General features: G+C 39.9%; 1 protein-coding gene and 1 long non-coding RNA gene across 5 annotated transcripts in view; one reads left to right on the forward strand and one right to left on the reverse strand.

Moving 5' to 3' along the window:
• LOC147028770 (uncharacterized) overlaps positions 1–7,007 on the forward strand; it is a 90,359-nt gene extending 83,352 nt beyond the window's left edge. The window contains exon 3 of the long non-coding RNA XR_015057714.1: positions 2,766–7,007. This is a non-coding gene — a long non-coding RNA (uncharacterized LOC147028770). The remainder of the gene's footprint in view (positions 1–2,765) is intronic.
• The window catches only part of LOC147028772 (serine/threonine-protein kinase D1-like), a 137,171-nt gene that overhangs the window by 32,767 nt on the left and 89,790 nt on the right, over positions 1–14,614 (reverse strand). For all 4 annotated transcript variants that reach the window (XM_085879484.1, XM_085879485.1, XM_085879486.1 and 1 more), the window contains 5 exons: positions 11,426–11,549; positions 7,513–7,590; positions 7,030–7,324; positions 6,893–6,945; positions 4,868–4,940 (listed from right to left, as the gene is read on the reverse strand). In XM_085879484.1, coding sequence (XP_085735610.1) covers positions 4,868–4,940; positions 6,893–6,945; positions 7,030–7,324; positions 7,513–7,590; positions 11,426–11,549 — 623 coding nt within the window. The remainder of the gene's footprint in view (positions 1–4,867; positions 4,941–6,892; positions 6,946–7,029; positions 7,325–7,512; positions 7,591–11,425; positions 11,550–14,614) is intronic.

Consider the following 14,614-nt stretch of genomic DNA (forward strand, 5'->3'; position numbering starts at 1 on the left):
GGTAAGGAAGATTTGTTGGTTAACCCTGAGTATTTAACAATGTTAGTACTCAAACTAAAATGGCGATTGGTAAATTTTTCTCCACTCTCAATTTCTCTAACAGCATACATTTTAAAAGGTAGAATAAGTGCACAAAGCTTGGGGTTATAATTCCTCAGTATAACTCCAATAATGTCTCAGGAGGTAGCATACTCACATTTGAGCTGTCTATTGCGAGATTGATATCCAGCCAGATTATAAACCATCACCCTAGTGCTTTGCAGACAGTGTGCATTGAATGAATGAGTACTCCATTCTCCTGAGGAGATATTAAGCTGGTAGTCCCATTTTGCTAGCATTCACCAGTGGATGTTGAACATCTTATGACACCTTTCAAAGTGCATCATTTTTAAGTATCGCGATCCAGCTATAAACTGCCATCCTGGTGTTTCACAGGCAGGATGAGGCATCAATGTGTGTCCCATCCCTCAGATGGACGTTAAACTGGGTGTCTCACCTGGCAGCATTAGTTATTGGACATTAAAGATCTGATGGTGTTCTTTGTGAAGAGTTGACGAACTATCACTGGCACCCTTTAACAAATTCCAAATTCCTGCACAAATTCCAGTCAATTATCCTCCGTCAGATTGGTGACCCATCCAGGTTTTGTAACTCTTGTAAAGAAACTACTTTGGCAGAACAGATGCTTCAAATAGAGCAATGTACCTGAACAAATGAGTGTACGAATTGTGTACCGGTACCTTGGACAAATTCCAAATACCTGCTCTGGCCTACAGGATAACTGCAACAGTTGCGCAGCCGCACCTCAGTGATGATGCAACCAGCAGACCAAATTAATGGCTGAATCCTGATCAAATATGTGTTCGCAAGGCGTCCCTCACCCATTGATTACTGCAATTGAGACAATAACTCTTATTGACCACAGCTGGTTCCACCAAGGAAGAAACAGAAAACTTCCCTTTTATTTTGGAGTTTTGATTGGCACTATCTAATAAACTGTATAAAGCTGAATTTGTGTTTGTGTGTCTGTCTGTGGGTCATAAGCTCTGCCCATTCGACAGGACATGTCCTTCAGCTGTCCAGAAATCCCCACCATCTTTTTCTCTCCATGTAGCTCAGATTGTTTTTAAGGCCTCATGTACATTTGAAGACTGAACAACACAACATATTCTATCATTAAATGAAGATACCATTTTGAGGAAAAAAAAAGTAACATTTTGATTACAACTCAAACAAATTAATGCATGTTTTGTTCACATCGATCACCACAGCTGGCTAATATACACTGTCCAATGAAGGTACTGCATTGTATGTTTGAAGTGCCTGCAATTCAGAAACAACTTCAGTGTTGTTGTTGTTGTTGTTGTTGTTGGTTATCTCAACGGTACAAGAAAATTAAAAGACGAACTACCTGCATGATCCAGATGGCCTACATGCTGGAGTCTTGCTTATGTTACATGGTGTCAGAAGTGATCTGCAAATAACTCCGTCCATTCATGCCATCTGAATCTGGTATCTGAGATACATAAACGATGGCACCCTAACATTATGTTATAGGTACGTTAATTCTCCGATTATCGTCGGGTCATATCCAGGACTCCCGTGACCATGGAGAGCATAAGTTCGTTTGAGGATAGATTTTGGTACTTTGGGGTATTTAGAAAAAAATGAGCTCCTATGCCCCTCCCAAAAGTGTGGGCTAACTCCACCAGAGGGCAAAATCCAAAATGGCTGCTGGTGGCCTTCTTGGAAATTCACAATTACATAACTCTTGAGTAAAATAACTTACAGACATGAAATAAGTATCGTTTTCTACTAATTTAATGACTAGGATTCCATTTCAGGGGTTATTTTCTCATTTTGCTGTAATCTTTAACATGAAATTCAAGATGGCTGCCAACGGCCTTATTGAATATTTGAATATGTCCCACCTTCCGAAATTTTGTAGCTTTTTACTATTATAGTAATTATGCTGTTTATTTTGTCACAGGATCATTGGATTTCTGCTAGCAAAAGACCACCCACTGCCACTACAACTGATCAGTCATCACATCACATCACATCCCAACTGTTGAGTAACAGAATTAACTGAGTTCAGACTAACATGTCTGAAGAATCAACCAGTAGCAGAAGTAGCAACCCCCCTCCTCAATGTGGTGAACAAATTGATCAGGAAGACTCACTTGATGGGATTTCCAGTGGAAAGTGGCAAAGCTTGCGTGAAAAAGCAGCTAATTGGAGGGGGCCAGATAGGTTTGGCATGGTGTATGAGAGTGTCAACTGGGAAAAGGGACACAAAGGTCTTTACATGCACAAATAATGTTACCTGTCTATTTCAAGCAAGAGAAAGCTCCAGTAAGCTGAAAAGCAAAAATCTGCATATAGTGAACAAAGCAGGTAACCCCTGCAGTTGCAGTTATACTGGCAGTCATTAAATACTGCGTTGGCCTTGTTTTGCCCTGACCATTTCTGCTATTTGTGCTTGGAGAACAGTTCCTGCTTATTTGTTCACACTAGTTCCAGCTCACTATTTTATTTCGTTGAGTTTGTTGGTTTCATGTTTTCTTTACACTTGCACATTTCTATGCATAATTGGAGTTGCAAAATTTTGACAATTGAACTTCATTTGTTGTGTCTGCATTTGCCTCTTTGATCAACCCTGCTGCTTTATTGGGTTTGGATTTCCTCAATTGATCTTGTGTTTGCTAGTTGTTACCAACACACATGAACTCAATACCTTGTTGTTTTTTTTCCTGTGTGTGCAGTGAATCTACATCTGCGTCCGAGACCCCAAAATCTGCTGCTACTGATCCCCTTCCAGCTCCTTCACCAAAACGTCTACGTTCGAGTATAGGGCATCTACATGACAAAAACTTATGTGTCTGGTGCATGCGTCCAGAAGACAAAAAGCATCCTGGATGGAAATTAAATACTTTGTATCTTCTAAATCAAGAAAAGGCTTGGAACGTGTTAAAACAGCATACAGTGTTACGAGACGACATGGACATGAGAGATCACATTCTCAAACTGATTGACGCCACACCTGACCCATTTGCAGCTGAGATACGATACCATCATCGCTGCTGGCTCAAGTAAATCACCAATAATAAGATTAATGATGAAAGGCATGAGCTGAATGAGCTGCAAAAATGACCATAAAAATGAGTTAGAAACAACCTGGATCATATTTTCAGGTCTGACGATGACCTCAAAATGAGCAAGTAACACCTGGAATTAATTTGTAGTCAAAAAGACACTTCATAATTCATGCCTGTATGTTAATTTACTCAAGATTTATGTATTTAAAAAAAATTCCAACATGGCCACTGGTGGCCATTTTGGATTTCATAGTGAAGATGACCTCCAAGTTGACAAATTACACCTGGAATGAATTTCCCCCATATAATTACTTGAAAACAATACCTTAATCGTCTTCCTACCTAAACTGGTTTGGAAGATGTGAAATATTCATATATTCAATATGGCTGTTGGTGGCCATCTTGGATTTCACATTGAAGATGACCACGAAATGAAAGAATAACCACTGAAATGGACCCCTAGTCATTAAATTAGTAAAAAAACGACACATTTCATGTCTGTAAGTTATTTTACTCAAGAGTTATGTATTGTGTAATTTCCAAGATGGCCACCAGAGGCCATTTTGGATTTTGCCCTGTGGTGGAGTGAGCCCACACTTTTGGGAGGGGAATAGGAGCTCATTTTTTTCTAAATACCCCAAAGTACCAAAACCCATCCTCAAACGAACTTATGCTCTCAATGGTCACGGGAGTCCGGATATGACCCTACTATTATGCAGATAGTGATAGTTCTTTAAGAAAAAAAAAAAACTTTGTGGGACGTCAAATGCAGTTACTTTCTGTCTGCGAGACGGTGACATGTCACGTGTAACTCAATATTTGCTCACCAGAATTTACAATGACTGTTACAAGCAAAAATATCCTGTGGTTGCTTCCGTGCGAAGTATGAAAAAGACGTCCCAACACATGACGTCATCACGCAGCGATGTCTGCAATATCAGGAATGCACTAATAATTGGAGCCTTTTTTTATAACGTACGAAAAACTCATGGAAAAATGATGTGATAGAAGATAGAAAGTTTATTTGCTGATTAAGAAGAAGAGGAATAGATAAACAAGAGTAGGAAATATTATGCAAACATGGCAGTTTCGTGTGAGGTGTCTCACTGTCGCCTAATCTAATATATATAAAGCTGCCTCATGATTCTCGCGCTTGCCAAGCCAGCCGTTCCTTATCAATGGTTTATAATGGAGTGCTTGCTTGAGTGCTTAAGCCACTTGGCAAGCGCTCCACAAGAAACTTGGTAACTGAACACACACCAGATTCATGACATGGCGATGAGGATAAACATTTATAGCATCATTATTTCAGCTACATCGATGAATTTGTCCCTCAAGGGGTGGGGTAGGAGGAGGCAGGGGAAGGGGTGGGGTGGAAGAGCAACACCGGGTACCCCTGCTAGTGTTTTATAAAGTATGGAGGGGACCTTGTCTCCATTTGGAAATTTACAAAGCACAAAGGCAGGCCTTTCGCCCACAGGTCACTCAGGTCTACAATGATCTTGACAATTACCCAAACAAGAGCAAAATTTGAAGATTAGTTGTCTTAGGATCCCTGTTAGATCACTGCATTTGTGCTGATAGCTTGTGGAATTTGTCTTTAGCTGTTAAAACTGCCTCCGGAAGTGGAGCTCTCAGAATACTCTAATGTAAATGTAGGCCTGGGACTTGTCCAAAATGGTTGAGTTTGCTTTTATATTTGCAATTCATCATTTAATACAGTAATTCGCAATTCCTCAGCTAAACTGTACAGGTTTACTGAAATGTACCTCCATAGACGATCCCAAACTGGCCGGATCCAAGCACTTCATCAGGAAATATTTGGTAAACAGTGCTGATGTCCTGCAAAAATAAATACATAAATAATACACAAAACAGATGCAGAAGTGATGAAAAATTGAGTTGAGGCTTTAGTGAAGCAGGAATCATTTTTACCATTTTTAAAATTGGATTCCTATGGAGAATGGAACACACACTGACATAGTGATCGATTTCGATGGACTAGAACCACCACCAATAGTAGTACAGTGGCATCATCCGTGCACAGAAGGCATGGTTAACTTGACACTCCCTAACTATCGTCTCCACGCACTCATCTGAGGCGGCCCAAAAACAATATTTTATAAGCACTTCACTACACTTCTGCTCATGATCTCGCATTTAGCATGCCTGTTGGGTTATTGCTAATCAATAGGAAGACAAGATAATCGTAATTACAGCGAACATTAAATAATTTCTGTATTCCAAATGTATGCTCATGGACCACCAGTTCAGCTTTCTTCCCATTTGGTCAATGCTGGATGACAGCACTTCATCTATTTTAGCAATGTATGGAGGACAATTGAAATGGAAGAATGGCTACAATACGCGTCACACATTGGCTTCAGTTTTAAATGGACAAGACATGGTTGCATTTACAGAAATTCGGAAATTCACCGAGGTGCCATTTCTTAGATCGATTGCCTCACCACTATTGTTGTGTTGCTATCTCAAAGTGTGGTTGCGATGTGACCAGCAGCTCTGACATTATAACATTCACACACCCAGGTGTTTACATGTCACACGCGGACAGCCATCCTCGACTACAAACAACAACGATGGAGTCCCATGGCATAGTGGATAGCATGCTCATTTCCCAAGTTAAATAACTCGGGTTTGAATGCCTATGTTTACTTAGCGGTGGACCTGGTTGTTAGTCAATAAGATTGCTCTCCTGAATAATGGTTCTGCCAGTGCGATAGTAAGTGGTCTGGTCATCTCAGACATTCCTTTACATGCAGTAATACCTCTTACTATCCTGCATGGGCAACATCTCCTACGCTTTAAATATTGATGGACTTAGGCTTTTGCATGTTTTATGTGAACAGCCATCTTCGACTATGATTATTATTCGGTTATTATTATTATTATTACAATATATAGGCACGATATCTGAAAAAGTTGTGGACGAGTTATGACAAAACTTGGTGGATGACAAAAAATGAGCCGATTCGATTTTGGTTAAGGTCCGGATACAGATCCGGCCCGTCAGTGGGATATAAAATGTAAACTATTCAGCCTGGCCCAGGTATGGGCTCTACCGAGTGCCATTCTAGTTCTTGGACTGCAGCACCTCCAAATCTAATATTTCGATGTTAATGTCTTCCATACAATCTTATTTTCTGCAATTTGTCAACTTCGATTCAAATCAAACTAATGTCTCTCCGATGATCCTTATATTAATCCAATTCAATCTTAAACCAAAATCGCAGTTTCCAATCATAAGTTTGTGCAGTTTTAGTTGTTACAACACCTCCACTTCACTTTACCTTCAGTTGTGTCAAGATATCATGCCCGTGATTTCACGGGTTTCCGCGAGTGTACATAAATCAGAGATATTTTCTGACATTTTGATGTGTATCGTAAATGCGTGTGTGTGTGTGTGTGTGTGAGTGTGTGTGTGTGTGTGTGAGTGTGTGTGAGTGTGTGTGAGTGTGTGTGAGTGTGTGTGTGTGTGTGTGTGTAAATAATGTTTATTACCTTGTCGTCTCAGCTTTACTCCCATATATATGCTATGATGGTTATTTATTCTTGCCCATGGAATTTCTATCTTATCAGCCAACTTTGTCCTTAAATTAATGCTGACCCAATCCAAGAGTAGTTTCCATTATCCAAAAAATTAAATTCCCTTTTATCTCCATTCTATTTGTCATGTGCCCATTCTTTGTCCCTTCTATCAGGAAATAAAATAGTACCTTATGTTATTTCAATATTACTTCTGTTGGGTTTGAACAGAAATAAATATAATCACTTACCACATTCTCAGGAATTTCACTGTTTGAGATGGAAATGCTGATGGAAACAGCTCCTGAAAAAAAAAGAATCAACAATAAAGCGAGCATTCCATCTGAATCAAAAGCATTCCTGAGCAATGTAATGAAAATGAGCATACTGTGTTGAGGTGATGCCTCTGAACGTGGGCAGTGTTCACTGTCCTTGGGATTGACGGGCCTCAGAGCCTGATGGATAGCCATTTCCCAAGACTGAGCCACATTGCAATCAACACCACTGCATGGAAGACCATACTTCATCTGGGCCACTACGTCGTCCACTTGCACAGGATTCTCACCAACATACAATACACTTCCTGTTGTTATGATCTCAAAGCAGTGGGGATTGCTTCCAGTGGGTAGCATTGAAAAGTTCTGTGCTGTTTCCACACCAAGGATCTCTGAGAGGAGAACTTCCTATGAGACATGAATAAGGGAATTAAACTGCGATGAAGTACTCATCACAGAGGGTTTCTAGAACTCTAGTAGAACAATCAATCAGGTTTCAATTTTACTTTACACAATTAAGAATGGAAAGTTTAACAAGCCATGAATTAAGAGTAAAAATAAAGCAATTTTTAAAATGATAGAAATAATAGTATTACTTTGTAATACTTGTTGCTGGAATCATTCTGGAACAATGTAAGGAACTTGCTGTCCAATCGCCAGTAATGGCGCTTTCGCTGTTGGGGAGGGGAGGGTGTGAAGGATAAAAGAATGACAACTCCAAGGTCAAAAAAGGCCACAATTTAGCTGCACTTATCAGCTGTGAATCTGATTGGCAGCAATTTCGAAATATTGCAGTTTCAAACTCATATGCTCGGTGAAAGAAAGAAACCCCCCAAAAATGTGTCAATGAACATCAAAAGGATTTTCTTTTTTAAACAGCATTAATACAACTAAGGCTGGAAGGATGGCTTCGAGGTAGGCACACACCTGGATGACAGCTATAAACTGTCAACCCAGTGTTTCATAGGCAGGGTAATTCATTAAATTCCACAGTGTCTTTTCCGAAGAGTAGGTGAGCTATCGCTGCCATACTGAAAAAAAATCAAAATTCCTGCCTTAACCTCCTGTGTTGAAGTGGTGGCGCAGCCAGGATTGTAACCCTAACCATATAAACTGTTTTGGCAGAACAAAACGTTCTGTACACAGCATAGTACATGAACTATTAAAATTGTGACAGGACGTTGCCTCTGCATAACTCCGAGAGACCACGGACACGATTTTCCACTCTCAACTCTGGCCGGATCTTCGCTCCCAAGGTCAGGTTACCATGCCGGTGAGTTAGGCGAAGCAACAGGGGAACCATGCAGGTGGTTACGCAACAGACCGTAGTCATTCAGTCGAGCATAACCAACGTCAAGTAACCTCATCTGACATTGAACTTAGATAACAAATTTGAGCTGGCCAAATGCCTCAGCAGTCTTATGCCACCATCAGAATAAAAATGCAAATCTTTACAGTAGCAGGCAAACAAGTATTTACAAGGAGAGAAAACAATGGAATGCCATATGTGCAACAATTAATCACAGCACGTATGCTTTTCAAAATTATCCCATAAGTAACAGACCCACCTTCAGAACCTTATGAATGACTTAACATGCTGCAGTACAGTATACCAGCATCATGCATCTGATGTGGAAGGGAGAGATGGGTGATTGGCAAAGAATGATGGGATTAATTGGCAAATAATTGTGGGATGAATAATTGGTGAAAAAGATGAGATGAAGATAGAAATAAATAGATGGGGACAGGATGGACCGCTGCACACCTCACACTTGTTGATTCTGGCTCCCACGTCCTGACTGAAAAAGGAAGCCTCTGCAATTTGCTTCCCTCCTGCCCTACACACAGCTGTGACACTGGAGTTTCCCCATGGACCAGTGAGATCACTCAAGGCATGTATTTAATGAGTCTCCAGGCAAGACGCCTGGGTGCTGTAGATGAGGCAGAGGGTACATTGACGGAGCTATCGGACGTGGGAACGTGAAAACGAAGGTGTACAAGGGCAGAAGGTGAAGAAATCAGGAAGAAAGTGAAAGAACAGAGACGGAAGATGCAGGAAAGAATGAATGACGAAGATGAGTGGTGTGGCGAGAAATGAATTGATAAAGTGTGAAGGAGAGTGAAGGAAGAAACGCAAGTGAGCAAAGGGAAAGGAATGACAGAGAGAGAAGGATGCAAAGAGAGAAAGTGAGAGGACCACTGCGTTCATGCAAATAAAAATAATGATAATAATATTAATAATAACAATAATAATAATCGAGCCCCTAACTGAGTAATGAAGCTTCAAATCTCTGATTCTCTGTCTTTCTATGCCCTCTCTTAGATGCTCTACATGCAGCCTTTTATGGATCTTGAAAGCCCATTGCACTTGGGTCTACTCCCCTCTCGTCCATGGGAGGAGCCATCTTTGGCCTGGTTCTTGGCATGATATCTTTTCAGGTGCTCACAAAACTTGTTCAAAGCGGTTTTCGGGGCGCCCATGAAGAGAATTGGCTTGTGAGCCTCGGCTATCAGCACAATCCCCCATCTACTTTCTCAACAATCCTGTGAAAGAAGTTGTCACCCAAGCTTTTGGGTCTCACTATCTGCTATGATCTTTCCTGGGAAAGCCACATTTCCAAGCTGGCCTCCAAAGTCAGTCGTTGACTAGCACAGCCAGGTGAGCCATATTCAAAATAAATAAATAGATAAATAAAACAAATAAAAATAAAACAAAAAAATTAAATAATTCTGGCTGCCAGACCATGTATCTGATCAAGTTGAAATTCAAAAAGTATTCCCCATCACTACGAGATCACAATTTTGAAGTTTCACGTCGATTGATTAAGCGGTTCCAAAGAAAATATTATTAAATATTTTTATTAAATCCAATATGGCTGCCAAACCATGTGACATTAATTATTCCTTAACAACCTTGCACATGCATGCCTTGGGGAACATTTATGTTAAGTTTCCCCTCAATATGTCCAGCTGTTCTGGAGAAGATTTATATATGTATTAGGGTAAATCCAATATTATTAGGGTAAATTATATATGTATTAGGGTAATATAAATTATGACATCATATGTGTGAACCTTTTGTTCCTCATGGATCGGCGGTGGTCATACCTGTAAAGTTTTGCCTTAATCTACACAGCCAATTCAGAGAAGAAGATTTTTGAAGGTTAAAAAAAAAATATATGTATATATATATATATATATATATATATATATATATATATATATATATATATATATATATATATATATATATATATATATATATATATATATATATATATATAGTTGCCAACTCACATGACCGATGATGTCATCAAATTTTTCTTGTGGACCATTATATTCCTAGATGACCCTCAAAAATTTGCATTCTTCATATGCAATTATGACGTCATAACGAAGGCACCTATGATATCATAAAAAATCATTCTTATTCCCCATGAGGGGTACTTGCTATGTGCCAAGTTTCAATTTTTTCCTTGATGCAGTTTCAGAGCTAAAGAGGTCCAATATTTTTCTGTTTTTCCAACACGGCTGCCACACAATGTGACCAACGATGTCATAATTATCATTAAAACATTCTACATGAGTAGTCGCACCAATTGTAAAAGTTTCCTCTCAATCTCACAAGCAGTTACGGAGAAAAATACGAAAGTTCTGTGCAGACAAACAAACAAACTAGAAGGACACTCAGTAGAGCGCATACCTCCGCCACGTAATGCCTGATCCACGAGAACATGTCGAGCCCAATACATTTTTGAAATATCATGCTACAGTATATATCATTTTTGGTTCTATCTCTCAATGGTGAAGAATCACTTAAAAAATGAGAGTAGTCTGATCCGGACATGGATCTTCACCAAAATCTAATCAGTTCGTCCTTGTTGCATACCGAACCTGTCCACAAAATTTCATCCAGATCCGTCCACAACTTTTTGAGATATCTAGTACACAAACAAACAAACAGACAGACAGACAGACAGACAGAGAGGTGAAAACATAACCTCCTTCATCTTTGGTGGTGGAGGTAACAAACGGATCCAAATGCAATACCCTCTCCTTCAACGAGCGTAACAAACAAACAGAGAGACAGAGAGAGGTGAAAACATAACCCCCTTCACCTTCAATGACGGAAGAAATAAAATGAACAGCAAAATGAGTTATCAGCATAGCATCTGGAAATTTGACATTTGTCTTCAATTGCAATTCCAATTTGACCTTCAATTGCAATCGTATTTTCTCTTTAAAAGAAAAAATACAACAACAAAAAAAAACAACACCACCACCAACAACAACCTCTAACTAGAGGAAGATTCAAAGCAAGTACAGCATCAGGAATCCATAAAGGCAGGATTGTCATGTTTCAATTTGAGCAGAATTGAAGTTTGATTTCTACATTTTGTATTTGATCGACTGAAAGTGGAATTTGACATTTAAAAACACCGACAACGGGCAGAGTCATGCAATGGCGTTCACGTCACATCAAGGTGAGAATAAAACCTGAGTCCTGACCAGTGTGTCCTTGTCTGTGTAATGAACCATCCAGCCCTCTTTGATGAGTGAGAGCTTTCTCCTCTTTTTGTGCTTCACGGACTGAATGATGCGCATCAGCGGGATGTTGGTGCTCATATTGTGGCTGTTGAAGAGAAAAGATGGAATTAGAAAATGATTATTTTTCACTGCAATCAAAACTCAAGACTAACATTCTGTCAGGGATGGCAGGATAGCTCAGTGATAATGTGCTAACATTTGTAGTCGTCCATCCTTGGTTGAATTCCCGACGATAGGAACGGATTACAAAATTGCATGCTCGTGATTTACTGGATCAGCATTGCATCATATTGTACACGTCCCTGAAGAGCGTTGCTCTTTCTCTCTCTCTCTCTGTGAGCATTAACAAGTCGATGATAAATATCTAAAAGAACTGAGAAAAGGCTATGCCATTGTGTGCCAGTATCTTGTTAAAATTCCAAATTACGGCCTCAAGCACTGGCTGACATTTGCCAACCTAAGGGATGAGGACTACAGAATGCACCGTCAAATTGTGAATAACTCAATTTAATTTTGTCTTTCTTCGCTTCCGAAAAAAAACACAAATTCATTCAGCCAAATATTCAGGGACAGACATAATTATCAGGGTTTCGGGCTAGGGTCACTCAACATACAAATTCCACTCTAATTTATAATCCAAAGACATAATTATAAACAAACCACAAACCGGTCAATCCGACCCGAATGTTGAAAAAAACCCCAACCAAAAAACATCACTAACTACCTGAACATGTCAAAAATCTCTCAACAACAACTCGAAGGGCACTCGGTGGAGAGCAGACATCCGCCACGTAATGCCTGATCCATGAGAACATATCGGGCCCTTTACATTTTTGAAATATCATGCTATACAGTACTATATCGTTTTGGCCCTATCTCTCAATGGTGAAGAATCACTTTAAAAATTCACGGAGTCTGATCCGGATCCGGATCTTCACCCAAATCTAATCACTTTGTCCTTATCAGACACCAAACCTGTCCACAAAATTTCATCCAGATCCGTGCACAACTTTTTGAGATATCCTGTACACAAACAAACTAATAGACAGACAAACAGACAGAAAGGGGTGAAAACATAACCACCTTCACCTTCGGTTGCAGAGGCAAAATTAGGACTACTGGACCTGTAGCTTATGTGGGCCCTGGCTTAATGTTGTAATCTAAATTTGAGAGCATTCTGACTGGTGGGTCTGGCAGAAAAGATTTTTGACGGAATTTACGCAACCGCCATTTTGACACACTTCGGGTCATGTGATTCACAAAGCCTCTGCAATTTAACAACAGGACCCTTGTCCTAATGTTGTGACCCACATTTGGTGGTATTCTTATCGATGAGTCTGGAGAAGAAGATTCTTGAGGGAATTTACTAATTCTACCATCTTGACCTACTTAAAGTCAAGTGACCAGAACGAGCTTTGCAATCCCTGTTACCAGTTTGAACAGGAACGTTGTTGCCAAATTTCATCAGGATTGGCCCAGCGGTTTGGCCGGAGAAGTCAAAATAGGAGACGGATGGATGGACAGATGGACAGATGGACGGATGGATGCTGCAAGATGACAATACCTGATCTGGAATTCCAATTCCAGAGGAGCTAAAAATAAGACCACTGGACCCGTATCTTATGTGGGCCCTGGCCTAATGTTGTAAACCAAATTTGATGTGGGAGCTGGATTATTAAATTGAATTGATAATCATGTAAAAAGCAAAATTTACTGAGTTATTTTCTTAAATGATTTAATTAACTTAGTTTAGAAATGATTTACTGGTAGAGATGATAGACATGCATGCTGATAAAGCTAACATATACATGCTGAGTGAGCTTGCAAGAAAATACACACACGATCTTTACTTTAGTCCAAACAACCTATTGTTAAGTCATATCTGTTAAATGAACTCTTGACCTGTGATCATGTAGTCAGCAGAACGAAACAATGACTCTCTCTTACTCCCCCTCCCCCCACCCCCACACCCCTCTTCTTGTATCAGAAAACAAACTCCAACCATTGTATGAGGCATCTTTGAACCAACCAAAACCATTGTATGTAACATATTCGACAGACTCATACCATTGTATGTGGCATATTTGGAGTCCACAAAGTTCCATCTGATATCTTGGTGAAAACTGTATAGAAACTCTCACAAATGCTCTGTACCCTTAAGCCTTCAACTCCCAATACCATCGGGAGTTTGAAGTCTTCCTTCTGTGCACAGGAGTGTCTTGTATCTTATTGAATAAACAGCTGGTATATGAATTTACTTGATTTCTTTCTTGAGGTAGTTGGCCTCGGCCCCAAAAGTAGCATTCTGACTGGTGGGTCTGGAGAAGAAGATTTTTGAACGAACTTACGCAATTTTCTCAAAAATGTACAAAGGCTGCCGTTTTGACACACTTCTGGTCACGTAATCGGTATGACCTCCGCAAGTTAACACCATGACCCTTGTCCTAATGTCATAATCCAAATTTGGTAGCATTCTGACTGGTGGGTCTGGAGAAGAAGATTTTGAAGGAATTTACTAAGTCCGCCATTTTGACCGACAAAGTCACGTGACCGGAATGAGCTTTGAGAGGGACAGGACACACCAACAATAGGGTTCGGGGACAAAATTGAGGGTGACGTGGACACGTAAGGGATGTATGCACAGGGTGGATAAGACGGATACAGATAGAAACTCTTAGGAAGGAAAAATTGAATACTTGAAAGGAGTTGGGCTTGGGGGTAGGATTAATGGGCTAGAAACTATCATGGTCTGATCTTTGCTTCCATCTTAATCTTTATATAATCAATGTAATATAACATCACATTTTCCCCATGATGATGGACCCCAAATTTGTAACAATATTCATGACATAACACCACAAAGCTGCAGATTTAGAGTGAATGCCCAAATGTTTCCCATCCACCAGAAGGCGCCACTTGTGCGTAAATCCATTCCATACAGCAGCAAATGTGAGATCATAACCACGTGTGTTGAGCTGATTACAATATCAATCCCGTGTGTGATAGGTACAAGTTTTGCACGTGTGATGCAGGTATATTACACCAAACTATCCTTAAGACTTCACTACTCCCAATATGCACTGTCTACCATTTACTTTTAATTTGTTCAAATCCCATCAAATACTTTTCCATGGAATGGAAACAACTGAT

Source organism: Eptatretus burgeri, chromosome 4 (genome assembly GCF_056783735.1).
Source record: "Eptatretus burgeri isolate ZD-2024b chromosome 4, Ebu_testis_v1, whole genome shotgun sequence".
NCBI lineage: Eukaryota > Metazoa > Chordata > Myxini > Myxiniformes > Myxinidae > Eptatretus > Eptatretus burgeri.